Source organism: Stigmatopora nigra, chromosome 7, assembly GCF_051989575.1.
Source record: "Stigmatopora nigra isolate UIUO_SnigA chromosome 7, RoL_Snig_1.1, whole genome shotgun sequence".
Taxonomy (NCBI): domain Eukaryota; kingdom Metazoa; phylum Chordata; class Actinopteri; order Syngnathiformes; family Syngnathidae; genus Stigmatopora; species Stigmatopora nigra.
This window is the reverse complement of record NC_135514.1, coordinates 15,195,769-15,223,611: the sequence shown is the minus strand read 5'-3', so window position 1 is coordinate 15,223,611 and position 27,843 is coordinate 15,195,769. Positions and strand designations below refer to the sequence as shown.

Sequence of the window (27,843 nt, the reverse complement as noted above, 5' to 3'; positions counted from 1 at the left end):
GTTTATCCATTGTAGTTAGACAGCAGAGGTAGACCTGAGTAGTATAGTGTTTATAAAAATATAAAAGATGCACAAAACTCCACCATATCAACATTATTTACAAATATTTGGTTCTAAAAAAAACACGGCTAAATGCTACGGAGTATTAGGGTCATACATTTCTACAAAAAAAAAAATTAAAGGTGCTGTAAACTCAAATTAAAAATGAATAAGTAAAGCGTGTTTAACAAATTTGACCAAATAATAAAAAAATAAAAAAATGAGTCGATTAAATAAGGCTTTAAAAACACCAACTGTCAATCATATTAGCATTGATGCTATTGCGATTAGCATATGTCCACACAATTGTGTCTTTATCTTGATTTATATCAGATTGGGAGACTATTTTAACGTAAGGTATTCCTTTCATTCATTTTCTCAACCGCTTATCTTCGCAAGGGTCACAAAGGGTGATGGAGCCTATCCCAGATAACTACAGGCAGCAGACGGGGAAAGGAAAATTTAGCGTACAATTAGCCTAGCGTAGATATTTTGGGGAAGAAATAAATGAATGAAAACTCACGAAAAACATGCAAACTCTTCACAGTTAGGACCCAGTTGGGATCGAACCCTCGACCACAGAACTGCGAGGCGCTAACCACTCATTCCTTCAAATTGGACATTTTTTAAGTGAATTTTCCTTAAAAAAAATCCAAATAACTCATTTTTTTCCAGGTGGGATCAAACCGCCGACCACAGAACTGCAAGGCGCTAACCACTCATTCCTTCAGAATTGGAAATTTTTTAATTAAATTTTCCGAGAAAAAAAAACTCAACCAAAAAAAAATTCAGCTGGGATCAAACCCCTGACCACAGAACTGCAAGGCGACAATCACTCATTCCTTCAAAATGATATATTTTTTAAGTGAATTCCCCGTCAAAAAAATCCAAATAACTCAATTTTTTTGTTCAGCTGGGATCTAACCCCCGACCATAGAACTGCGAGCCGCTAACCACTCACTCCTTCAAAATGGAAAAAAAAATTAAGTGAATTTTCCTTTTAAAAAAACCCAAAATATCAAAAAAATAATAATTTCAGCTGGGATCGAACATCCGACCACAGACCTGCGAGGCGCTAACCACTCAGCACTTCAGAATTGTACATTTTGAAATTAAATTTTCCTTTAAAAAATCCCAAAACTCAAAAAAATATTTGTTTTTCAGCTGGGATTGAACCCCCGACCACAGAAGTGCGAGCCGCTAACCACTCATTCCCTCAAAATTGGAAATTTAATAATTAAATTTTCCTTTAAAAAAATTCAAAAACTCAAAAAAAAATTAAGATGGGATTGAACCCCCAACCAGAGAACTGCGAGCCGCCAACCACTCATTCCTTTAAAAAAATGATTTTTTAAGTTCATTTTCCTTTAAATGACTCAATTTTTTTCTTCATTTTTTTTCACTGTCCTGGTCAAAAAAAAAAGACTTTTGATGGAGTTGCATTTTTTGGGCGTTGTCCTTTTTTGGGCGCGTCCGCCGTCACCTTGTCCTCGACATGGCGATTTGAACGCCATCGTCACTTATTGTGCAAAAAAACACGATATTCCTCACGTAGTACTGCCCTTTTTCAGGTACTTTTCCATTTTTTTCCCCTCAATTTTTTACGCCCAGCGCTCGCCGTTGTAGTCGGACGACGACGACTCGGCGGTGGCGGCGTTGGCGGGCAAAATGTTTAGACTGCTGAGGACCTCCTGCGCCGTCTTACCCAGCATGCCTTGCATGTCGCAGACGAAGCGGTAGACGTAGCGTTTGCCGGCCGTTTTGTGGATGATGTTTTTGTGGTAGTAGTAGCGCAGACCGCGGCTCAATTTTTCGTAGTTCATTTTGGGCTTGTTTTTACACTGGCCCCATCGTTTGGCCACCTTTAAAAACATTTCAAAAAAATATATATCAATATGTATCGGCTAATATCGATTAGCATGAGCAGAAACGCCAAGTTTAATCGACCAATCGGTCATCAGATTGAAGAAATAGGATTTAAATGGAATATTTTGGACAATTTATAACTAAATTTGCACCAAATTTTTAGCAATTTTTTCAGGTTATGAATTGTTGTGATATTATTCAGTGGATGACATTTTGTATCATATAATTCGCTCATTTTCTGAACCATTTATCGTCACATAGGGGGTGCTGGAGTCCATCCCAGCCAACTACGGGGGACATTTTGAATTTTAGGATTAAATTTAAATGAAGAGTATAGATGTATATATTATATTAACTGATTTTCTCCCTGAATATTCAGTTTTTACATCTAAAACAATGTTTATTTGAGCTTTTTAAAATATATTTTTTCATTTTACAACATGATTTTTGAACTAAAAACAGAAAAAAAAGTTAAAAATGACAATTATTGATTTAAAATGGGTAGAATCAGGAAATATAATATACATATATACTCTTCATTTGAATTTGACCTAAAACAGAAAGTCAGCACTCATGATTGACTTTCTCGGACCGCACAAAATGATGCGACGGGCCACATTTGGCCCGCGGGCCGCCACTTTGACACCAGCGCCTTAGCCTTACTTACCTCTGTGGGGTCGGACATTTTGAACTCCCAGCCGTCCCCCGTCCAGGAGATGAAGGTGCGGCAGGCCGAGTCCAGGAGAAGCTCTAGTAAGAACTGCCATAACTGGATTGGACCGGAACCTAATCAAAAAAAGGGAGGGTTAATTCCGCCGAAAAATTTGGGAGAAGAAAAAAAGTCAAGCGATGGCCCACCGGGATAAGCCGACATGACGGCCGTGTGGCCGTCCCGCTCGTGGCGAGGCGGGTTTTTGCGCTTGGTCACTCGCGGGTAGTAGCGGTCCGACGGTCTGGGGCCCCCGGGGGCGGGGCCTCGTCCGTCCGAGGCGGCCGCCGGGCACTCGGACCAGAAACCCGGCCCGTGGGGGTCCGATTCCGGGTAGAGACGCGAGAAGCCGCTTTCGGACTCGCCCACAAAAGCTCCGCCGGGGGTCTCCGCCGCCGGGCTGAAGCTATCGCTTTGGGGGGCCAGGTTCTGATAGCTTTGTGGGGGTCCAGCCTCCTGGTAGACGCCCCCTTGTGGCTGCTCCAGCATCAGGCCGTCTAGGAAAGGCAATGAAATTTAGCAAAACTAGCTAAGGGTCACTTTAAGGTTGATTTTCTTTTTTGGCACAGATTTTTTCTTCCGTGCCAATCTTCCCACTTAAGAGGAATTGGGCGTCCATTTTGGGATGAACTTTGGATTCACAGCAGAAGGATTGAGAGAGCCAGGTGCGGCTCTAGAGCTTTGTTAGTGGTTCTTTAAAAAAAAAAGGATAAAATAACTGAATAATTACTTTTACTATTAATCATTAAAATTAGACTTTACAATATTATAAGACAAACATAATCCATTAAATATTATGTTCGATAAAATAAAATCGTGAAAAATTTGAAATTGATTTTTTTTAAAAGCAGTTTGTTATGAAAATACATTTAAAAAGTGACAAATATTTTTAATTATAGATTTTTTTTGGTCTAGTTAGAAGAAAGAAAGTTAATTTTGTTTTTAAAAAGTAAAATAAAATATTTTATTTATTATAAATTAATGTCATATTTTATTTGTGGTAAATAAAAAGACAAAATATATATTATTTTCATAATTGTTAGGGTAAAACTGGATTAAATATTCTCCCTTTTTAAGTGTCTTAAGATCAATCAATGTTATAAAATATCATTTTAAATATTTGTCATTGCAAATTTGAATGCTCTATTCTTCAATTGCAACTTTTTCTTTGCTATCAAAAAGCATTTTGTCCTCAAAATGCAAAAATAAAATAAAAAACATCAATATTTTGTATCTATTCATTTTTTTCTATTCCCAGTTATAGTTATTATTACATTTTTCCATTAAAGTCACCTTGTGGGTACGAAGTCCACCAGCTAAACTCTTGGAAGGAGTCCAAGTTGAAGAGGCCCATGTCTGTGGACACAAAAACAGATAAAAAACGAACATTAAATTCATTTTTTTGTTGCTTTTGCTTCAAATTATTAAAAATGTATTGGCCTTTGACCTTTGGGCGGCTCGCCATAGCAGTTGTCCAGTGGATACTGCGGCGGCGGCGGTGGTGGTGGTGGCGGCTGCGTGGACGCCTTGCTGCTGTCTAACACAAAAGACACATCTTCACCAGGGTAGTCTGGAGATATTAGAGAAAATTATGTATTTTCTATGTAATATTCTATTTTTAATCAAAGATGAAATGATGTTCAGTAAAAGTGAAAAAGCAGAGACGTTCAAAACTGAGAAAAAAATAGGATGAGATGGGGTTTCATTCGTTTTGGCTACGCGCGGTTGCTCTCTCGTGGTTGGGAGTGGAATTACATCCATAATAAAAGGCAGGGAAAGTTCATTGAGAATTGTTTTTCATATTAAGGTAAAATTACGTGGTTGCCTTTAACTCATTTATTATTTTTTTCGTAAATCGCACTTTTAAAAAATAAATGTTACTAGTTGACTGCTGCTTCTTTGTATTTATGTTTTTGTTGCGGTTTCTATTTTAGGAACTAAAATAGAAAATGTCGTCAGAATATTAATTTGTTCGTAAATTAAGATTTTATCACATATTTCTTTATCAGACTGACTCCATAAATCTACCTTTCTTTTTCTTATTATTTTTTGTTAAGTAAACCTACCATACAGCGAATATTATACCTGTTGTTTTGTTATTTGGAAAATAATAAATGACCTGCAATCACCAACAGAGGGCAGCAAAGCAACATTGTTTGGTTAATTGACGATCTGCAATAACCTTTCTCTCATTTTTTTATGAAAGCAACATGTGTTATAAACAGTACAAAACAGACTATATCAGACCAATCAGAGTACAGTAAAAAAAATTAAAACCACAAACAAGATAAGTTGTTAGTTTCATATTTGCCACCATTTTTCCCATTTTTTCCCCATTTTTTCCCATTCATTTAAAAAGTACTCAAACTTGATGCATCACTAGCTGAGATTTAGTCAACAATATGCTGTGGTAGTTAGCAAAACGATAATTTGATAACTTTATATATTTAAAAAATATATATTTGCATATTTCTGCCAAAGTATCAATGCAACCAACTTTTTTTTCCCCACTTTTTACAATATTTTCCCATTTTTCCCCACTTTTTCCCACATTTTCCCCACATTTTCAAACTTTGTCCCATTTTTTCTCCTACTTTTTACCATTTCTTCCCACTTTTTCCCACATTTTCCCCACATTTTCAAACTTTTTCCCATTTTTTCTCCTACTTTTTACCATTTCTTCCCATTTTTCCCCATTTTTCCCACTATTTCTCACATCATCCCACATTTTCCCATTTCTTCCCATTTTTCCCCATTTCCCCCCATTTTTTTCCATTCATTTAAAAACTACCCAAACTCAGTGTATCACTCGCTGAGATTTAACCGACGATCCGCTATGGTAGTTAGCAAAACGATACAAGTTGCTACAATTAGCATATTTGCCCTTGTTTACCATCCAACCAGCATACACTGCACTACATTTTTTATAAAGCTGAATGGATGGAGGAAACAAAGGAGGAAGCACGGAGGAAACACCGGTGGAGGGAGTGTGACAGCGTCGCCATGGAGGGGGGAGGAGATTGGGGGGCTAGGCTCTAAATCTGTTGGAGGAGGAAGTCTGGAGGAAAGGATTAGCGAGGGGAGGGTATCTTTAACTTGACCACCCCGATTCAAACGCCAACAAACATGCGTGTCAAGGCCTGGCGGGCCCAAAAAGCTCTGACAGATGTGATGATGACGACAAAACTATTTCCTGCGTCTTTCAAAGCTGCCAGGAAGTAGCCCACGTCCACTAAAAATCCTTCCCCGAGTTCAATGCGATTCAATTGGACGTCCATCGCCGTCAATGGCAAGAGAACAAGTCAAAAAACGCATCCAAAATAAAAAAGAAACTCACCAAAAGAAGGAAAGTCGAAACCTGCCGGGACCTCCTGGGTCCTAAAGTCCTCCGTGTAGAAGCCACTTTGGCATACTTCCATCTGTGAGGGAGGAGTGTTATGATTAGGATTATTATTGTTATAATTATTTTTTTTTAGTTTTAAAAGGGGTTTGAGGTGAATTCATACCTTAATTTTGGTTTCCGGCTTGATGGTGGAGTCCCAGTACATGTTTGTTTGGTGACCAGTTGTGAAATGGGAAAAGGCAAGTGAAGGCTTCTCCGTTATAAGAGCTAACCGGACGAGGTGGGCGTGGCAAGCAGAGTCGTGACTAGCATATGGAGTGACGTCATAGACCCCCCTCCCCACCAAGAGACCACCAAAACTTTCATTCATGGCTACTTTGATCGTGAGGTGAAATGGAAAGATTTATTTTGAAGGGGACATTTATTTGAAAAGGTTTTAATTTAGAATGTAGTATAAAGGAATGTGTAAAAACATATTTTGGGATGGAGTTGTTTCATTTTTTTTGTTAATTTGATGAGGCATTTAAAAAAAAAGAATTTAGAGTGGAAATGAAGATAAATCAAAATGTAAAAGTGAATGACCAATTAAATATTGAATCATTAAATAGACATAAAATAGTAAAATTAACTTATTGAAAGAAATACGAAAACAAAAACCTTTAATGGCACTTTTTTTCTTTTATCTAATTCTGCATTCATTTAATTTATTTAATTTAATGTATTTTAAAAGAAAAATCCATCCTGGGAAAATAGTGAACGATTATGCACTTAATAATTGTTTTTAAAATCACGTATACATTTACATTCTGCCTTAATTACAATAGTTTTGCCATTTTAATTGTTTAATGCATTGTTATAATTGCATTAAAAAGTTGATGAAATGTAATTACCCAGGTTGGCTTAAATTTGTTTAAAAATAAAGCAATCCTAATGTTTTTATATTATTATTTATGGCAGTTTACCGTTTTTTAAAACATCGTAAAAAAAATCCGAGATAAGATATAAATCGCAGCCTTTTAAAAATCTGAGCTCTTTTAATGATGTGCAAGACAATGAATGGGAAGTGCGTGTGCGTGTGTGTATGTCTCTTTAAGAGGCATTGGTCTGAAACAATGGAGCGTAACAGACACACGCGTCTAAACAAGAGAGTGAGGCTACTCGGATGAAGAGAAAAAAGAAAAAAAAAGTCTTGAAATCTCAGCGTGAGTGGCCGCTGGAGATAAGGCCTGCCGACCTGCCCAGCCCGCCTGCTCGGGTCCGCTTGGGCCCTTGTGTAAACAAACAAAAAGTCCCTCCCAAAACACACTCCATCTGGAAAAGTGGGGTGAAATCGTGCTCGTCGCTGAGTCGTGAGTTCGTGATTTGGGGGAGTGTGTATGTGTATGTGGCTTAATGTTACAGCGACGATTTATCACCACTCCCCGGGCATAATATACGCCAGTCCAGTAGGGGGAGCTCCAGTACACACACCGCTCGAGCTTGGCGGACTACTTCGTTTTTGATTTATTTGTGCATTTCGTAGCGAAAACTTTTAATGTCATTATACTTGTATAATGACGATATAAGCATTTTATTTGATTAAAACATGCTCTTTTTGTTGATTAAAGAAACGCGGGGTTAAAAAGAACCGCAGTACACAAACGAAAAAGAGTTTAAATGCAGTAAACAAACGAAAACAGAGTTTAAATGCAGTACACAAACGAAAAAGAAATAGACGAGTTTAAAACAGCGAATTATTTAAAAAAACTAAGACTGTAGTTAACATATAACAGTTTGTAACACGATAATTAGAATTGATTAGAGATTTAAATTACTTTAAACAAAGATAGAATATTTTTTCGAGTTGAACCGGAAATGGCCGAAAATAAACAGGAAATGACAAAACGAAGAACAAATTAAATAGCTAATGATTCAAAATTTCCTGGAAGTGACCTGCGAGCACCTTAAAACAGAAATGAACTCTTTACTTGCCATTAACAATAAAAGATGTACAAAAAAATTGGAGAATTAAAGAAAAACATTTAAATTCGAAAGGAATATGATTTTTTTCCTTTAAATTATGTTGCTTAGGAAGAAAAACAAATGGAAATGAATTAAAATGGACGTATATTGAATATAATTTGGTGAGGGGGCATCTTGGGATGTGATTTTTGATTTGGTCTCCTTAAGGATTGCTGTGCTAAAGTGAGTCAACGGACCGAAGAGTAAAAAAGTTGCCGGGGAATTTCCTTCATTGTGTCGGACAGGAAAGGCGAGATGGACAAATGCGAGCCATCACCTGGGAAATCAACACGCGTGCACGCAAACATTCAAGCGGGCTATTCTGGGAACAGGCAAAAAAAATGGATTTCGCCGCGGCGACCAGTCACTTGAGGCCTTTGATATGAGGCCAGAAATTCCGCCGGGGACGACAATCTTGTTGTTTTGTTCCCAAAATGGCGTCTTTTCAAGGATGGCTGCCAGGAAAGTTTATGGCTATTAGTGGCAGTCAATGGGTTAAATTTAAAAATAACATTTATAGATTTTTTTAGGTTCGTTTCAGGATGTTTTGAGTGATTATAGGACAAAGCTATTATGTAGTTAGAGGCAATCCTGGAGAATTTGATTAAAGGGATCCATTTTGGAATTAAAACAATGTAATAAATAGAAATTTTCATTTTTTGGGTTTAAAAAGTCGTGATTAATGAATTCCTTTTTTCTAACTAATTGGCTGCCATTTTCTTTGACTGAGGTTTGAATAAAATAAAATAAAAACGTTCATTCACCTCCTCCAGGTCAAAATAAATTGGACGTCTATCATCGTCATGGTAGCCAATGTTTTTTATCTATTGCCATCGCAGTATTGCGTTTTTTTAAAAAATCGTTTATCTTATTTATTAATATATTCTGTAAAAAGGGGAAAAACAATTCTATCCCTCTCACATCTGTCAGCTTGCATTTTTTCTCGTTAGCTTAAAAATGAATCGACTTTTCTCAGCAAATGATTGCGACACGTCAATAACAACTATAAGATTCAATGAAGGTCACGTGTCTTGCGAGGGTGACTTCACTTCCCACTTTAAAAAAAACGAAAAAAGAGAGAGGGGGGAGCATGCGAAAGAGCGAGAGAGAAAAAAAGAGAGAAAGAGAGAAAGAGAGAGAGCGAGAAAGCTCGAGCTTGTCATCCGGTTTATTGGTGTGCACGAAAAAAAAAAGAAACGAAAAAAAAAGCACTACAATGGTTTGCGCCATCGAGTCAATCGACTCTGCGTGAATCCAAGCTCGCAATTAAATTGAATCCCCCCGCCCGTCCGTAACGAAAAGGTGCGTTCAATGAACCAGGCGCTTCCACTATGGACTGCACCATCAAGGTAAGTTTGCGGCTTTCACGGACTTTCCACGCGCGACTTGGCCCACACCGCGAGTGAGAGAGTCCCCCCGCACTCTTTCCTTCTTGTACAAAATTTCCTCTTCCTTCCCGTTCGTGGTTGTATGTCGGCGCTCGAATAACACCGGTTAACCACGGCGTCATTTTGTCGCTGTCGAAAAAAGGCTCTAAAAGGGCCGTCGTTTCGCTAGTTTTTATTTTTAAAAGTGTATTCTTAATTATTTTAAACCGGCATTTTCGCGTAACGTGCTGAAAACACGCCGACCGAATCGAACCGGTACGCTATGAGAACCCGACGTGGATTTAATTCGGGAATTACGAGTTCAATTTACAGCGTGGAAACTGCGTGCAACCGGAGCGGCAGGTGTCCGTGAAGGCATCATGTAAGTCAACATGAAACGGTAATTATTTTCAACCTATTTAACATCGAACGTTTCGTCAAAACGAGCGTAAATTCAACCAGTTTGTCTAAAAACAACAAAAGCTCAATAAATATAAACATATATATTTCAAATAGGCCCCAAATTAAATGTTTCTTTTTATTTCGCCCATTTTTAATTGCGAAACAAAGTTCATCATAAGCAATGTGTAGTTTGAGGAAGTCGTATTTTCCAGTACTTAATCTTTTACTTTACAAATTGGACGTTTATGGCCGTCAATGGTAGGCAAAGTGTTAAAGGTGTGTCACCAAAGTTTCCAAATGTTATGAAGTGAAGTGGAATACCGCTGTTTTGGACCAAATGTGTTGAAAACATAATGGCGTCCACATTCTTTGTCACACAATGGCCCGCAAAAGTTTTCAGTGTGTGTGTGTGCATGTGTGTGTGAGTTGTTAGGGTTTATTTTAAGTCTTAATTTATAGCTGCAAACGGGAGCGCTCGTCAGGTGTCGTTATCTCGACTCTGCAGGCTTCCTGTCTCAAACCTCAGACTTTCCGCACATATTTCCGCCGACCCGGAGCCGAGCTGGGTTGAAAACAGCGGCCCAAAAAATGGCAAAACGTGCACAAAAAGGGGTAAAACTTGGATGTAAAAAAAGACGCCGTCGGGTGGAAAAGTGTAGATGATGTTTCGGCCGAGGGGACGAAAAACCACACGCTTTGCAAAATCAGCTCGGGGTGACTTTTACTTCTGCTTTTTTGCGGGTACTCAGACATGCTCGCAACCTTTGTGCAACTTTGTGTGCATGGGGGGTGCTTAAGCGGGGTGGGAGGGGGGTGTTCTGGTGCAAAAAAAATCTCCCTGCCGATGATTGAAATCATAAATGTCGGATTTGGTGGTTTATGGGGACATTTCGCGTATTGGCTGAACACTATAAATAAAGTTTTTTTAACAAAAAAATTTGGGGGTGGGGTCAATCTGACTATTTTGATTTATATATATTTAAAATATTGATTCTGTATGAAAAAGGTTCTGTCTATTGATAGTTTAGTGGGGTTGTAAGTGTTTTTGAATGCTAAAAAAAATCATGTAAATTTTAAATAAAGTTTTGAATTTTTAATTTTGGGGTGTGGTCAATCTGACTATTTTGATATATATATATTTTTTAAATTTTGATTCAGTATGAAAAGGTTTTGTCTATTCATAGTTTAGTAGGGTTGTAAATGTTTTTATTTAAAAAAAATCGGTTTCAATAAAGTTTGTATTCCTATTTTTGTTTAAAAAATGCATCTTTTTGCATGTATTTGTTATGACTTAAAATAATGACGATCAAAATCAGCCTTATGAAATGTTTGTACAATTCTTTTTACAATTTACAACTAAAATCTTTTAAAAAAGTGTTAATTATCAGGTAATAATATGATGTCATCGATTAACTACAATAAAATAAAATGTTAATACCGTATTTTTTGGAGTAGAAAGCAACTTGGATTTTTGGGGGGCAGTTTTTTTTAGTTCACCAGAAGCCAAGAACAAACGTTAAACTTGAAATTCTAAAAGAAAGTACAACATACAAAAAAAGCTATGTATTAATATAAAAATAAGTTTTTTTTCAATAACTAGCAAAAAAAACAACAACATAAGCTGTCGGTGGTCAATTTAACTGAAAAAAAGTGCAACTTATAGTCCGGAAACTACGGTAGTCATTTATGAACTCCAAAAAAAGTGTGATTAAATTATGGAAAACATGATAGTCAACCAACTAAACTAAAACGATTGCGCAATAGCTGGCGATAACGATATGATCAAAGTACTGCGATATGCATCTGTAAGACGTCAAAAAAATATTTTTTTGGACAGTTATGTATTCGGTTTGTACTCTTGGTTGCACGCAGTGGTTTAGAAGGGTGAAAGATTATTATTATTTTTTTAAAGATGAAGGAAATGTCATTAAAAATGCGTGTTTAGGTGCGTTTATAATGTGGTGGTGCGATACATTTTTTGTGTATTTTTTCTTGCTTTCACCTTATTTGGACAGGAAGGCATTTTTGGGAAAATCGTATTAAAAATTTGTGTTAATGCAGTTGAATTTGGAGTCAAAAGTGGCAATTATTGTTATTATTTTGAATTAATATTTGTAGTGATTAGCGGGTAGCGGCTAATTTAAAGAGGCAGGATTGACCCGAATAATGTTAGGAAAAATGTATATGAATTAATATTAATAGAAATGATTCAATTGATTTTTACAAAAGCAAAGGTTAGAAATGTATTAAAAATATATAATAATCGCGGTAATTATGAAATAAAAACCCTAACCCCCACGCAAACTCTAAAGCGCAGGTGTCAAAGTGGCGGCTCGGGGGCCAAAAGTGGCCCGCTACATCATTTTGTGCGGCCCGAGAAAGTAAATCATGAGTGCTGACTTTCTGTTTTAGGATCAAATTAAAATGATAGATATAGATGTATATTTTTAATTTTCTGATATGCCCCTTTTTAAAATCAATAATTGTCATTTTTTAATCAATTTTTCCGGTGTTTTTAGTTCAAAAATCATTTTGTAAAATCTAAAAGTATATTTAAAAAAAGTTAAATAAACATTGTTTTAGATCTATAAAAAACTGAATATTCAGGGCTTTTAATCCAATTATCTTAATCCATTCATAAAAAAAAAAGTAAATATTCTATCTAAAACGGGGTCCGGCCCACATAAAATGGAGTTGAGGTTAAAGAGGCCCGAAAACCAACCCGAGTTTGACACCCTTGCTCTAGAGTGAAAGTTTCTAAGGTGGGAATACATTCAGAAATGGCTTTTTAAAACAGAACATAACGCAACAAGGAGAGAAAAAAATAATAATAATCCAATCAACAACAACAACAAGAATGTCCTCTGTGCCCACCCCCCTCGTTCCCCCCCCTTCGCCTCCTTCGCACCACCCTTGACCACGGGGTGTTTTTGCAGATTTCTAATGACCCACATCTTTTGGACTTCCTCTCGGCGGGCCCGTGCCAAAAGGTTCTGCCGCACATGGCGGCCGGGTTTCCTGCCGGCCGCTGAAAAAGCACGGCGCTGACGTACGAGGCCCCAAAGACAATGGCGGGCTCCTCTAAACAAACACGCTTCTCAGGCCCCGACCCTCCCCGGCCCTCCCCGGCCCGTCCCGGCCCGGCCTCCAGTCGTCTTAAAAATTTCGCTTCGGGACTTCAAATCCGAAAAAAAAGACTTTTGATGGAGGGGTGTCGAACTCTGTTTAGTGGATCACATTCAAACTAAATTGCCCGAATATAAGACGACCTAATTACGCGGCAACCTTCTTTTTCAACATTTAAGTTTGAAAAAAGAATTTTTGAACGGCAAATTTCATTTTTTATACAGAAATTATTGACTACATAAAAAAAAAATATATATATAATATATTGGAGAAAAAGCATGCTATTTTGCCTCATTCAAATCATGTGAAACTGTCCATCACATCTTAATATCTATTGAATATTAATATATGTCAAATAATATGCAATCACTAAGAAGATAAATGATTAAATTAAACAAACCTGAACAAAAACCACAAAAATGCTATAACCAAAGTGTTCAGCATTAGCTTTCAATCCTATCCTTCTAAATGGGAATAATGTCTAGACCCCGAATATAAGACGACCCACACTTTTTCAGTCTTATTTCAATTAGACGCCTTTGACACCAGGGGGCGAAAGAGCAAAACAGACCAAAATACTGAATCCCAGAACTCACAAAATTCTAGTCTTACAACATCCATGTCCCCCCCCCCCCCCAAAAAAAAAAACAAACGCACTTAACTCCAAGTACAGTACGAGCAAGCTACAAACTCCCCCGCGAACCGTAAGTTTGACACCCCCAGGTTAAAGACTAGCGATGCCTGGTCGAGTCCCGCCCCTTAGCACCAAGACGTGGTCTGTTCTCGCACAAAAACAAGACTGAAGGTAACCAGGAAGTGTGCTAAAATAGCCGCTAACCCCGCGAATGTGTCCCACAGGAAGCGTTGTCTGTGGTGAGCGAGGACCAACCCATATACGAGACGCCCTACACCGCCGCCATGCACATGAAGGCGGAGATGACATCGCCGGGCGGATTCAAGCAAAGTCCCGAGCACGGCGAGCCGGAATGGCCGCCGGCCGGCGCGCAGAAGCGAGTCGAGCATGTCAACGGGACCACGTGAGTACAAATTTTGCTTCAATTTCTTGGAAAAATACATGAGTTGTTTATTTATATGCACGAAAGATGCTAAAAGTGATTATTGCTAATAAACGTTGATTGACTAATGATAAGTATCTGGAATAAGTATCTGGAATAAGTATCTGGAATAAGTATCTGGCATAAGTATCTGGCATAAGTATCTGGCATAAGTATCTGGCATAAGTATCTGGCATAAGTATCTGGCATAAGTATCTGGCATAAGTATCTGGCATAAGTATCTGGCATAAGTATCTGGCATAAGTATCTGGCATAAGTATCTGGCATAAGTATTTGGAATAAAGTATTTGGAATAAAGTATTTGGAATAAAGTATTTGGAATAAAGTATTTGGAATAAAGTATTTGGAATAAAGTATGTGGAATAATTTGGAATAATTTGGAATAAAGTATCTGGAATAAGTATCTGGAATAAGTATCTGGAATAAGTATCTGGAATAAGTATCTGGAATAAGTATCTGGAATAAGTATCTGGAATAAGTATCTGGAATAAGTATCTGGAATAAGTATCTGGAATAAAGTATCTGGAATAAAGTATTTGGAATAAAGTATTTGGAATAAAGTATTTGGAATAATTTGGAATAAGGTATCTGGAATAAGTATCTGGAATAAGTATCTGGAATAGGTATCTGGAATAAGTATTTGGAATAAGTATTTGGAATAAGTATTTGGAATAAGTATTTGGAATAAAGTATTTGGAATAAAGTATTTGGAATAAAGTATTTGGAATAAAGTATTTGGAATAAAGTATCTGGAATAAGTGTCTGGAATAAGTATTTGGATTTTGGGTTGTCAGTGGTGTTATCGGGCGACCTATCCGTTTGACGGCGTCTTTAACCGCGTGTCGTAGCCACGAAACCCCGGTGGATTGCAGCGTGACCAAGCGCTCCCGCCACATGAGCGACGACGGCATCCCAATGGCGTACCAGCCCTCGTATCCGGAACCCCGGGTCAGCCCCCCTGACGTCCCCCCGCCCGGCATGACCGTCACAGAGGAAAAACGCGTCATTGTACCGGCCGGTAAGTCATTTCCAATGTCGGACTTACGTGACAATTGCACCCGTTGAACCGGCCAATATTTTTTATGTTTATTAACGTGATTTTCAATCTTTTAGGTCATTACATTTCCGTTTACCGTATTTTATGCGCTATAAGGGGTAAAGACTTAATATTCAGTGCACCTTAAAAATGGATGAATATTAATAAATTCTATCCTATTAACTGCAGCGCCACCTAATGGATATATTCAACTCCTAACCACTACTGCTATTACTACAACTACTGCCATCACCCCTTCTACTACCACAACTACTGCTATCACCCTTACTATCCTATTACAACTGCTGCTATCACCCCTACTACTACTATTACTACAAATGCATACTCTAATCTGGCATGCAATATATAGAAAATAAAACAAAAAATATACGTATTTATATATCAAATCATCTTTATACGCTCGAGCCGCAATGGCGGCATCAGTGAGTCAGTGGCACCCCCTCCCCTTCAGATTTGAGCAGTTTTTGCGTCATACTACGTGGTGGATATTGCCTCACGGCGGCCAGCCTTTCTTAACAATTGCGAAGAAGACGACAGACGCGCGAAGACGCCATGTGCGGTCCCACTGTTACTGGCATCATAAAAAAAAAAAAAAAAAAAAGGTGCGCTCATTGTTTTGCGGGTGGAAATGATTCAGCAGCATTTCCTGGGGTGAGACATTTTTGTCCTGGACATCAATTTATCAAGATATTAAACGCCAGGCGGTTGAAATGGAGAAGAGAAAAAAAATGTGTCCAGGTTCAACACACTGTTACATTTCATGTGTGTCAAAGTGTCGGCCCGGGGGGCCAAATATGGCCCGCCGCATCATTTTGTGTGGCCCGGGAAAGTCAATCATGAGTGCCGACTTTCTGTTTTAGGATCAAATTAAAATGGAGTATAGATTTATATTACCTTTCCTAATTTTACCCCTTTTAAATCAATAATTTTCATTTTTTAATCCATTTTTTCTTCATTTTTAGTTCAAAAATCCTCTTGTAAAATCTAAAAATATATTTAAAAAAATTATAAAATAAACATTGTTTTAGACCTATAAAAACAGAATATTCTGATCTTTTAATCCACTTATGTTAATCCATTTATAAAAAAAATCTAAATATATTTAAAACTCAAGATACAAAAAATATCCAAGTTACGAAATCCCCCAAAAATGTTAGCAATTATTAAGGGATTAAAACCCACCATCACAATACGTCACATATTTTCACACACACACACCAAACGGACACAAACTTACTACCAAGTGCACACACCAATCGGGCACACATAAAAGTCTCAAATGTACTACAATATGTACGTCTTTTTTTCTACACACCAGACCCCGAAATGTGGAGCCAAGACCACGTCCGCCAGTGGCTGGACTGGGCCATCAAAGAGTACGTCCTGGAGGAAGTCAACGTCATGCGTTTCCAGGCACTGGACGGCAAGGCCCTGTGCAAGTTGACCAAAGAGGACATGATGCACCTCACGTCCGCCTACAACGCCGACATCCTGCTCTCGCACCTCAATTACCTCCGGCAGAGTAAGGCCACGCCCCTTAGCGCCATTTCAACGACAAAGCCATTATGTCAACCCTACTTTTCCCCATTCTGGATTTTTGTTTTTCATCAGGTAGTCCGACTTTTTCATACTCTACGACGGCGTCTACCAACACGCCACCGCCGCAGGCTCCGCCTCCTGCGCAGCCTCGACTTCAGGTTAAAGCCGGTAAGCTATTTGGCGATTTTTCAATGATTGCGGCCATGTTTGGTTGACAATTACTGCGCTATTTGAGGGATTACTGTTTTTACGTTGCATACTAATTTAATACTTATTTCTTATTTATTGATTTTGTATTTATTATTTGTGCACTTCTCTACTTAAGTTGTGAATAATTACATTGAACACTTATTTGTTAGTTTGTTGTTGTTATTTGTGCAATTTCTGGTGAAATCTTTAAATCACATAATGACAATAAAAGCACTCAATTCAATTCAGAGAGAAGTAGAAAAGTCAAAGATTTATTAATCTTTAAAACATTTTAAAACCTGCAGAAATTTTGTAACAAGGGTGTCAAATTGTCGGCCCGGGGGCCAAATGTGGCCCACCGCATCATTTTGTGCGGCCCGGGAAAATCAATCACGACTTTTTGTTTTAGGATCAATGTTAAATAAAGAGTATATTAAATTTCCTGATTTTACCCCTTTTAAATCAATAATTGACATTTTTTAATCCATTTTTTCTGTGTTTTTAGTTCAAAAATCATTTTGTAAAATCTAAAAATATATTTAAAAAAAATCTAAAACAAACATTGTTTTAGATCTATAAAAGAACGGAATATTCAGAGCTTTTAATCCAGTTATTTTAATCCATTTATATGAAAAAAAATCTAAATATTCTATCAACCCACATGAAATCAAGTTGAAATTGGCTCGCGAACCAACCCGAGTCTGACACCCCTGTTCTAGAACATTCCCCAAATGCTAACATTTTTCTACATTTCCTACCAAGGACTCTATCCATCTCGTCAATCTCAGTTTATCCACCAAATTCCCGCCTTATCACACCCAAACAAAAACAGAAGTCTTCCCGAAACAATGCGTTGAGAGTTCAGAGCCCCGTTCAATAGTTTAAGTACCAGACCAAAGCGGTTCCTTGGCCTCTGCTGATGAATCTTAAAACCTAAACTCAACAAGCCGTTTTGGGCAGGAAGCAGCTGCCATGGCACAGGAAGCAGGCGGGGCCTATAGGTCGCAAAAGTGGGACACGACTCACAATCTGATGCAGGCAGAGTCCTCCCAAAACAAAAGAACCCTCACCCAAGAAACCAGGAGGTCATTTGAAGACCTCCCTGACCCGTTATGGCTACTTCAAAAGATTCGCTGATCCGTCACCCCCAAATGTCTCATGGCTTTTTTTTTTTTTGATCCTCAGAAAACACTTTTGACGAGATCGGCCGGGGTAACAGCTGGAGTGCCAACAACATGGCGGTCGTGCCCAAAGGTATCGAAAGATTCGCCTCTAAGGGAGTGGGCGGGGCTTGTTTGTAACATTATTCATGTTTTTTTTCAATAGGTTCCGCCATGGAGCAACAACATGGCAGAGTGTCAGAACCGGTGGCGAGAATCGGTCAAGGTGGGATTTGTCTAAAATCTGACATGTTTAAAATTTATTTTTTCAGACTATAAGTCGCACTGGTTAAAAAAAAAGTGGGAAAATGTGGAAAATATCTTAATAAAATGGTATTTTTATGGGGAGATGTTTCAATTATCGAGAAAAATACAGGTACATCTTATAATAATTTAAATCAAACAATAAAACGCTATTAATCAAAGTTAAATATAGAAAAATATTTTTTTTTTTAAATTTTGTGTTGACAAAATTTATATTTAATAATTTTGAACTGCAATTACACCACCCAACCACCATAGAGAACAGGGCGCTGTTGCGAGATGAACCATAGTTCCAGGAGAAGAAGAGAAAGATGAGAATGTTTTTAGCATGTTAGCAATATAGGCTAACATGGAGCATGAACGCAAAAAGACAATAATAAGCCATTATGAGAACATTTTAAAAGATTTAAAGGCAATTTTAAAGGATGCGGCTTATATGCGAGTAAATACGATATATATCTGTCAAGCCTGAATTTAAATTACCAAAATTTTTAAACAGTGTGACCTAGAGCCTGAATAATGACGGTCAGAAATTGTAAAATTTTAAATATTAAAAGATTTAAAGGCAATTTTAAGGGATGCGGCTTATATGCGAGTAAATACGGTATATATCAGTCAAGACTGAGTATAAATAACCATTTTTTTAAACAGTGTGACTTAGAGCCTGAAAAATAACAGTCATATTTTCCCAAAATGAAATACTACAACTTTAATGCCATTTTTTTAAATATTTTTTTTGTTTCCAGATCCCTATCAGACTTTAGGCCCCATTAGCAGCCGGCTAGCCAACCCAGGTAAGCGGTTAGCTTCTACAAAAGCGGATGATACAAATGAGGCCTTTGCACTGGCTGTGTTGGCAACACGTGAGGGGGCGGGGCAGAGGGGCGGGGTTTAAATAAGATTGACGTAAAAGACGATGGACGGAAAGGTCGCCTGTGACCATTTGCCTCGCTGTCTTCCTCGCAGAAGGCCAAGCCGTCCGCCCGTCCAAGAAACGAACGGGCAGGCAAGGTTGGTACGAGCCGCCCGACCTCAGCGCCCAAAGGCCTGTGGGTAGGTCCAAATCCGCAAACGTACCGCCTTGGTTCCGAGCCGCACAGTGGAAAGGTCCCATTTGTTTACTATCGGGATTTCATTTTAGAGGCGTTAGCGGGCAGGCGGTAAATTATTCAGTTTTGACTGTAGTTGGAATTAAACGTATAATATCTATAATCAATACTGACTCTCCTTGGCCACACAATATGACGTAGTGGGCCAGATTTAGCCCCCGGGCCGCCACTTTGACACCCGTGTATTAGAGTAAGGGATGCTAAAACCACACTATCCAAAAACAAGTTTCCCCAGAACCAAAACTCATTGAGACTGCACTTTTGACAGTCAAGACTATCAACTATGACATAAGTCAATTTAAAAGTATTAAAAATAAGTTTTATGTTATGTTGTTGTGGTGCACTAATTTTATTTTAAATGATTTTATTTACCGTAATAGTAAAATTTTTGAACAATGAGCAAATTTAGGAACAATAATCCAAAATAGGAAAAAGAGGGTGCTTTAAAATATAAGATAATTTAATTAAAGGCAGTGCCTACCTTTGGGTGTTAAATAAAAACACTGTCCAAACATGGCCGCTATTCACCAACACCAGCAGATCTCGAACGCAACCAAGAGCGATAAACAAGGGATTACGACAAATACGCTCATAGCAAAGACACATCTAATATAATATATAAATCTAAAGGAATACCTAAAAAGTATCAGATAAAAAAAATGTAATAAATTACAAAAAAATGGAATTACATTTGACTTTCTCCCTTTAAAATACCACCACCCAATCCCTCCACTATCTTATACAGGTTCCGGCCAGATCCAACTATGGCAATTCCTATTGGAGCTTCTCTCGGACAGCAACAACGCCGGCATCATCACCTGGGAGGGCACTAACGGCGAATTCAAAATGACCGACCCAGACGAGGTGGCCAAGCGTTGGGGCGAACGCAAGAGCAAACCCAACATGAACTACGACAAGCTGAGCCGCGCTTTGCGCTACTACTACGACAAAAACATCATGACCAAAGTCCACGGCAAGCGCTACGCCTACAAGTTCGATTTCCAGGGCATCTCGCAGACGCATCAGAGCCACCAGGCGGCCGACGGCGCCGGCGGTGGCGGCGGAATGCTCAAGTACCAAACGGAGATGTCCTACGTGCAACCCTACCACGGCCACCAGCCCAAGATGAACTTCATGGCGGGCCACCCACCGCCCATGCCCGTGTCGCCCGGGAACTTTTTCGGGCCGCCGTCCACTTATTGGAACTCACCCGGAAGCCCCATTTACCCCGGGGCGGCCATGAACAGACACCCGGCAGCCCACTCCCACCTGAGCTCGTACTACTGAGTGCTGGGGTCATGAAAAAGTATAGCGTTAGCCGCCAGGGGGCGTCCAAGCCACGTGGCACGGGAAGGATGGCGTCGAACGTCGCCGTCAATGGCGGCCAATGAGTTAAAGGGACAGACAAACCCGAGTTTAAAAAGACCTTTGCCTCAAAAAACGGTTGTTTAAAAAGTATTTTAGTAAAAAAATGACTTGTTTTGGTGACGGTTAGCATCTCCGGCTCGCATTTCTGGGGTCGAGGGTTCGATCCCCGGTGGCTCCTCACTGTAATTGTGGAGTTTGCACATTCTCCACGGGCTTGGGTGAGATTTTTCCGGGTACTCCGGTTTCTTCCCCCGCCGCAAAAACAAAAAAACATGCTAGCTAGGCTAAGCTAGCTGGTTAATTAGTCAAAAACTGCCATTAGCTGTAATTGGTTGTCCTTTGTCTCCTTTGTGCCCAGGGATTGGCCGGCCACCGATTTAGGGTATCCCCTCCGAGTTAGCTGGGATAGGCTCCAGCACCCCCCGCGAGCCTTGTGAGGATAAGCGGTTCAGAAAATGAATCAAGTAAAATATAACTAAAAAAAGGTTAAAAAATACATATTTATATACATAAACGCGTTAATTTCTTACATATACAATGATAGACTGGCATGGGCGGGTCATCTGGGTTACTCGCATTTGATTGGCTGAAATTGCACAATGTTGGCTACCACTCTCGATAACAATTTTCTGGAAATAATGGCTTTTTATGACGTTTTTCTCGACAAAAATCATAATTTTTTGCACCCCTCCCCCAATTTATCAACACATTGGCTGCCATTGACAGCCCATTTATGAATGGGCGGAGCCAACAAACGGATGTCAGTAAAAAAAATGGCCGTCGATGACACGGAAAGATGAGAATTCATCGCTAATTCTCCAAATGTGAATGAAAATTATGTCTATTGTTTTGACTTAAAAAAAAATTATATTTGAGAATGAACATGGGGAAAAAAGTGTTGTCTGTCCCTTTAAGAAAAAAGCAGACGAAAATGTCGTCATTGGAAAGCGAAATGTGTAATATGGTTAATTTTTATGGTTTTCTTGAAAAGGGGCATTACGATTGGACGCAAAAAAATAACAAAAAATTTACATCTGACTTTTTAAAAATATACTGTATTTACTGTATGCTATTGTTTTGGAACGTTTTTTACGAAAAGTTTACACACCCCAATTCAAATGTACATTGCTAAAAAATTATATTTCCGCAAGATCAACATTTTTAAGATTTGCTCAAAATGTCTAAAAAATGGTTCAGCAAAAAAAACATAAAAACAGTAATGCACCAATACAATAAACCAATAAAATCTCAAAAATATCAAAAAATCTGAAAATAACAGTTTGAGGTTTTCATGCAAAACTTTTTAAACAATTTCTCTCACTTTCATGTTTATACTTATCCCAAAAATATTTAGAGTTGTGTAGACTTATTTGTATTTTTTAAATCTACGTACTACATTGTTTGGTAGTCGACCGAATGCGTTTGTTAGCCAAAAATCTTTTTGTAAAAAACTTGTACAGACCTGTACATTTAATCGTGTTAATAAATGTTCCCTGTAGATAACAAAAAGGGATTGGTTGAAACTTTGAGTTGGTTTTTTATTTGTCAAATTTAAAGATGTCTTCAAAAATTCGCTGTCGTTCTTTGACCTCTGAATTTTTGGGTAAAAACTTTCCCTCCCGTTCCCGATTGGTCGTCTTACCCTTCATTTGTGGTTTTGTTGTTTTTCGTGTTGGCGTCGGAGATTTGGAAGGGTTCATCTTCTTCATCATCATCATCATCATCGTGGATTTTTTACCAAATTGCACTTTAGGCTCTGAAAAAAATATATATAGTTAGAATTTTGCAGTATTTGTTTTTTTTTAACACTACATATATTTTAATTATCAAAAAACACTGTCCTAAAAATATGTTAGGATAGCACCCTATTTTTTTATTAATATAAGAAGGTAAAAATAGTTGAAGTTAGCTCACCTGGGTTCTCTTTTTGATTAAATATATACATATATATTTTTAAAGAAATATTGTCATACAACATGCAATTTAAACAGTAAAAAGAATTTTAAATAAAACAATTTAATGCTATAAAACAATTTTAAGTTGTTTCATAAAGACAAATGTTTTTTTAAAGCTAAAAACAGGAAAAAAAGGATTTAAAAAATGCAATTATTGATTTAAAAAGGGGGGGGGAATCAGGAAATATAATATACATCTATAATATTCATTTAATTTTGATCCTAAAACAGAAAGTTCATCATTGACTTACTTGGGCCGCACAAAATGATGCGGCGGGCCAAATTTGGCCCCCGGGCCGCCACTTTGACACCTGTCATTTTTGTCCTTAAACATTATTTAATATAACACAAACAAAAATGTAATCCCACATGTAACTGATGTTGAAAATTCATTTTTTTCCAAAGAAAAACGCTCCATGTGACCACTTCCAAGCCCCTCCCCCGTTAAAGGGGCGGGGCTTCAAGGCCGTCAACATGCTAAATCATTTCTTCAGCAAAAACCTCGATAAAATAAACCCCAATTTCCCAAATAAAAACAGTTACTTTTAGAAAATGTTAATGTTTTTCTACCATACCTTTTAAGGCGTGACGAGCATCCAGGACCACCGCGGAGCCTTTAGGCCCCTCCTCCCGTTCTACTCCGCCACCTATAGGTGGCCGGGCGGTGGTCTTTACTACGGACTCCAAACTTGTTGTTTTAGTAGAGAGAAATAATGTCTTGTTTTTGTGCGTTTTGAATAAATGTCCTGTGGGCTGTACTTTCCACCCTCTTCCACTCCTTATTTCACTAACTGAAAAATAGATATTTTTTAACAATTATTGAAAGTCATTGATATGTTTCAATAAATGCGTGTTATGATATTAATTACAAGAGGAAACGGCAGATCCGCAGGTGGAGTCGCAGCAGGCGCACACCCAATCCCAGCCATGAAGCTCCACCCACCTATGAAGAACAAAAAAAGAAAAAAAGACAATGGAATTGGCAAACGTCAAAAAAATATTTCCTCAGATTTTGTTTACTAGTAGTTCTGGAACAAGCATTCTCTTCAACAGCGCCCCCATTTTCGGGGGTGGTCAGAAGGTGTCACTACAGTTTCAAAATATCGCATTTTTATCGTGTTTTCATTATTGCTGACAAAAAATACTTCTCAATATATAATCATCGTCATGTCACTATTTTACAAAACGATTTTTGAACTAAAAACTGAAAAATGATTAAAAAATGACAATTATTGATTTCAAAAGGGGAAAATCAGGAAATGTAATATACATCTATACTTTTCATTTTAATTTGATCCTAAAACAGAAATACAGCACTCATGATTGACTTTTTTGGCCCGCACAAAATGATGCAGCGGGCCACATTTGGCCCCCGGGCCGCCACTTTGACACGTGACCCAGATCTCCATTATATATATATTTTTAAAAACAGTACATGATTTAGATACACAAAATGGACACTTATTAGGGTAAACTTTCAAACCACAAAAATGAATACTGCATATACAAATAAATATGTTTGTACCTTCCCAAGTTCGTGTCGTAGTTGCAGGATTTGGCAGTCGGGGTGGGCGTGTCACTTTCTGCCGACATACTGCAGTGCATGTAGAGTTTCTGCAAAATGAGTTGTTTAAAATCTTACTTCACCGGAATGCCTAACTTGGAAAATCCAACTCACCTGATCCATCATTCCTTGGAAGGAGAAAGCATCCACGGAGAATCGAACCACGTTGTTTTGGTGCGGGATGAATCTGGAGTGGCTGTACTTGCTTTCGATCATACACCTTCATTTTGGCGGAAACATTATGTTCAAAGACGGACCATTTAAATGTTTCCTTTTTTTGTGCTTACCCAAAGTTGTTTACGACTGGAAATTGAGGCGTGGAGGCGTGCGATGTATTGGGGGTGACGTAGCAGGTGTGGATGTAAAGCCGCATGTCTTCGGGAACGGGGGGGCCCTCGGCCTGGAAGTACATGGGCTCCCCGAGGGTGTATTGATCCAACGGGCCGAGTCTTTCCCACTGAGCTGTGAATTAGATCACACATGTTAAAGTGGCGGCCCGGGGGCCAAATATGGCCCGATGCATTATTTTGTGTGGCCCGGGAAAGTCAATCATGAGTGGTAGCTTTCTGTTTTAGCATTAAATTGTATAGATGTATTTTAATTTCCTGATTTTCCGCCTTTTAAATCAATAATTGTCATTTTTAATCAATTTTTTTCTGTGTATATAGTTCAAAAGTCATTGTAAAATGTAAAAATATATTTTAAAAAAAGCTAAAATAAAAAGTTTTATATGTATACAAATCTGAATATTCAGATCTTTTAATCCAATTATTTTAATCAATTTTTCCCCTTTTAAATCAATAATTGTCATTTTTTAATCCATTTTTCTGTGTTTTTAGTTCAAAAATCATTTTGTAAAATCTAAAAATATATTCTAAAAAAGCTAAAATAAACATTGTTTTAGATCTATACAAAAACAGAATATGAAAGGCTTTTAATTCAGTTATTTTAATCGATTTATTAAAAAATTAAGTGGGTTTTAAAAGCAAAGTGGGTGTTTTTCCAAAGAACTTACCGTTTCGTGGCGTCAGAATAAAATTGGCTCTGTTCCTCACTACTTTGAAGATGTGGCGTCTGCGCATCTTTGGAAGGTAACCGATTTTGTAGGAGTATTGGTACCTAAAATTGAATACAAAAATTAAAATAGCCATTTTACTGTATCTGCGCACATGAGATTACCTGGTGTAAACGCAGGCAACAGGCAGAACAAAGGGTGCTGTTGTTCTTATGGGTCCTTGCAGCATTCCTGGGTCGTACCGGAGTGAGTTGGAATAAATCATCTGTCCATTAATCAACTGCAGAGAAAAAGTGGAAGATATAGAATAAGAGATGTGTTAAATATTCATACACAAACACTGAAAGAGTTTATTAATTCAAAAGTATATGTAGGATTGCTTCGAAAATGTGTGTAATGCATGAACTTTATGGAAAACTTCCAATTATAAATGTTTTTCATTAAAGTGTGTTTCATAGCCACTTTAATACGTTTTTTAAAATATAAAACTATTTGTAAACAGGTCAAAAATTCTGTTAAAAAGCCCTTCAGTGTTGAAAATTTCTCAAACATGCTACATTGGTAAAACCCGCCACCAGAATAACTCTGACGCAAGATGGCCTACAAATGGTTAACCCGTCGATGCCACATAAATTATGTGTGATAACTATGCGTGTAGTTTTCGCACATTGATGACGTAATGGCCGCTAAATGTATAAAACATAATAACCATTCAATACAATTAAGACAGAAAACACGTACATTGTGAGAAAATTAAAATGAAACAATAGTACTTTATAACTACAAAACCAAATGGAGGCGTTTAAAAGAGTTAACGCCTCGCTATTTGTGAACCTGTTCGGTGACGTTAGCTAGCTATTTGCTAAATATTCTAATCATTTCTATCTTCAATGAAGTACTACGGTATAAAAACGTACAAAACATAGGCCCCAAAATTATTATAGAGAATTATTAACTCACCTGTCGTTTAGTGCCACAATGCTCGAGTCCGTTTAGAAAATAAACATATTTTTTTGACGTTTTATTCACTTGACATGTTCCCAGTTTGAGTTCCATTTCCCCGCCGCCCAGAATGTTCTTGGGAACCCGAACTAGCATTTTGTCCATTTTGCACGACGTTCTAACGGAATAATCCTCCGACGGGCCAGTGGGGCTTCTTTCACGTTGGGCCGGGAAGAGGCGCTCTCGAACGGGCTCGGGTAGAGGCTCGAGGCCGCTGCCTTTGGATGGAGACAAGTGGTCCTTCTCCAGCGGTGGTAGCTGCGAGTGGACGAACATGGGCAGTTTAAAGTAGCCCTGTAACAAAGATGGCCGTTCTCCTCGAGAATTGTTCGAAATAAAACGATTTTCCTGGATTAAATAGCTCGGTGGTCGTCTTGGGTTATGGCGGAAAAGTGCTGCCTCTGTTTGGTATGAAACAAACAGTAAGAAAAATGTAAGGAAAAGAAAAGAAGCCATATTGACGCGACGTAAAATGTTGTTTTTTTAATTTGTTGAAGCCGTGAATTCACGGAGAGTTTTAATGAGAAGCATCTTAATCGTGGCCTTTAAATCATGCTCGTGTGGTGTAATGGTGCCCCTCTGTGGTTGATTTGTGTATGACAGCCATTGCCATTATGTGTAATTTAGACATTCAGAAATTCAAACACAGTTTATAGTTTTAGAATATTTTTAACTTGCGTTTATCACATTTTTTCAAATTAGTTATACATATATTTATTTGCAAAGCAAAATATGAGCAACATTATTGAATTGCAAAAGTGCCTTGCAATTGCCCATTGTGTACTGGGATAAGCTCCAGCACCCCTGTAACCCATCTAAAAAAAATAAGCAGTCCGGAAAATAAATAAAGGTCAAAGGAGGCTGCGAAATATTGTCCAGTGGGTCATAATTGGCCACAATATATATCATAAAACTGAATAGTGTAACTTTTTATGAATATTATTCACACAAACACAATTTAAATACATTTAAGGTACAAATGTGCTTCACATAAACATCAATTACAGTAAATAATACGCATTTAATAATAATAATTCAAAATCCTTGTACCTTCTTGTGTGAGTACAGCCTGATGCATCTTCACGACAGTCGTCCTACACAATAAAATCAAATGTGACTTCTCTTAACTCAAAGGACCATATAAACTAAACCCAAGCTCCGCCCACTTTGTCTAGTTGTCCACCATGTCTCATATGACCTATATTACCCAATAAAGTTCATTTTCCCCCACCTAGCAAAGCTAACTCTTTGTTTTATTTGCTCAAACATGCAATATTTTTTACGGGTGAGCGGTTAGCGCGTCGCCTCACAGTTCTAGGGTCGAGGGTTCGATTCCAGCTAACTTTGTGGAGTTTCCATGTTATCCCAGGCTTACGTGGTTTTTTTCTGGCTGTTCCGGTTTCCTCCCACATTTCAAAAACATGCTAATTGTAGGCTAAATTGCCCCTAGCTAGCTAAAAACACGCACGCTAGGCTAACTGGCTAAAACTCTAAATTACCCTTAGCTATGATCATTTGTCTCCTCGTGCCCTGTGATTGGCTGGCCACTGACTCAAGATATCCTCAACTTGGTTCCAGTAGTCATCTGGGATAAGCGCCAGCACCCCCGGTGAACCTTGTGATGATTACCGCTTTGGAAAATAAATGAATGAATACACTTTTTTTGTGTATTGCGGGGTTTGTGAGCCTTTT

The 27,843-nt window shown here is 38.2% G+C and overlaps 3 protein-coding genes across 9 annotated transcripts; 1 reads left to right on the top strand and 2 right to left on the bottom strand.

Moving 5' to 3' along the window:
- Positions 1-17: 17 nt before the first annotated feature.
- Positions 18-22,370, bottom strand: etsrp (ETS1-related protein). 4 transcript variants are annotated; one of them, XM_077720901.1, is made up of 7 exons: positions 22,258-22,370; positions 5,952-6,033; positions 4,062-4,184; positions 3,908-3,970; positions 2,764-3,111; positions 2,573-2,691; positions 18-1,901 (listed from the first exon to the last, which is right to left on the bottom strand). In XM_077720901.1, the coding sequence occupies exons 2-7, from the start codon at positions 6,031-6,033 to the stop codon at positions 1,641-1,643; spliced, it is 996 nt and encodes a 331-aa protein (XP_077577027.1). In that variant the 5' UTR covers positions 22,258-22,370; the 3' UTR covers positions 18-1,640. The 4 variants fall into 4 exon arrangements, with proteins under 4 accessions (XP_077577027.1, XP_077577028.1, XP_077577026.1 ...); XM_077720902.1 differs by having other exon boundaries at positions 4,062-4,151; XM_077720900.1 differs by lacking the exon at positions 22,258-22,370 and adding an exon at positions 6,121-6,468 and having other exon boundaries at positions 4,062-4,151.
- On the top strand, positions 9,104-22,115 carry fli1rs (Fli-1 proto-oncogene, ETS transcription factor-related sequence). Of its 3 annotated transcripts, none has more exons than XM_077720894.1 (9): positions 9,104-9,307; positions 13,712-13,890; positions 14,778-14,947; positions 16,305-16,508; positions 16,598-16,693; positions 17,900-17,968; positions 18,041-18,100; positions 18,885-18,932; positions 19,993-22,115. In XM_077720894.1, exons 1-9 carry the CDS (start codon positions 9,290-9,292, stop codon positions 20,532-20,534), a joined length of 1,386 nt encoding a protein of 461 aa, XP_077577020.1. In that variant the 5' UTR covers positions 9,104-9,289; the 3' UTR covers positions 20,535-22,115. The 3 variants fall into 3 exon arrangements, with proteins under 3 accessions (XP_077577020.1, XP_077577024.1, XP_077577021.1); XM_077720898.1 differs by lacking the exon at positions 9,104-9,307 and adding an exon at positions 9,377-9,725; XM_077720895.1 differs by lacking the exon at positions 9,104-9,307 and adding an exon at positions 9,378-9,707.
- On the bottom strand, positions 21,821-27,269 carry zp3d.2 (zona pellucida glycoprotein 3d tandem duplicate 2). 2 transcript variants are annotated; one of them, XM_077720893.1, is made up of 10 exons: positions 27,202-27,269; positions 26,110-26,552; positions 25,314-25,429; positions 25,150-25,253; positions 24,422-24,596; positions 24,249-24,354; positions 24,096-24,184; positions 23,440-23,513; positions 23,146-23,361; positions 21,821-22,371 (listed from the first exon to the last, which is right to left on the bottom strand). In XM_077720893.1, exons 1-10 carry the CDS (start codon positions 27,227-27,229, stop codon positions 22,154-22,156), a joined length of 1,569 nt encoding a protein of 522 aa, XP_077577019.1. In that variant the 5' UTR covers positions 27,230-27,269; the 3' UTR covers positions 21,821-22,153. The 2 variants fall into 2 exon arrangements, with proteins under 2 accessions (XP_077577019.1, XP_077577018.1); XM_077720892.1 differs by lacking the exon at positions 27,202-27,269 and having other exon boundaries at positions 21,826-22,371; positions 26,110-26,704.
- Positions 27,270-27,843: the final 574 nt, after the last annotated feature.

Excerpts from the sequence above, each read along its gene's own strand:
- etsrp (XM_077720899.1), bottom strand. The coding sequence starts at position 6,327 with ATGAATGAAAGTTTTGGTGGTCTCTTGGTGGGGAGGGGGGTCTATGAC. Across the intron at positions 3,971-4,061 it reads CTATGGCGAGCCGCCCAAAG|ACATGGGCCTCTTCAACTTG; the intron begins GTCAAAGGCCAA and ends TTGTGTCCACAG. Across the intron at positions 3,112-3,907 it reads GTGGACTTCGTACCCACAAG|ACGGCCTGATGCTGGAGCAG; the intron begins GTGACTTTAATG and ends TGCCTTTCCTAG.
- fli1rs (XM_077720894.1), top strand. Across the intron at positions 14,948-16,304 it reads ACGCGTCATTGTACCGGCCG|ACCCCGAAATGTGGAGCCAA; the intron begins GTAAGTCATTTC and ends TCTACACACCAG. Across the intron at positions 18,101-18,884 it reads GGTGGCGAGAATCGGTCAAG|ATCCCTATCAGACTTTAGGC; the intron begins GTGGGATTTGTC and ends TTTTGTTTCCAG.
- zp3d.2 (XM_077720892.1), bottom strand. The coding sequence starts at position 26,607 with ATGGCTTCTTTTCTTTTCCTTACATTTTTCTTACTGTTTGTTTCATAC. Across the intron at positions 24,355-24,421 it reads CCAGTCGTAAACAACTTTGG|GTGTATGATCGAAAGCAAGT; the intron begins GTAAGCACAAAA and ends GCCAAAATGAAG. Across the intron at positions 23,514-24,095 it reads TACGACACGAACTTGGGAAG|GTGGGTGGAGCTTCATGGCT; the intron begins GTACAAACATAT and ends TGTTCTTCATAG.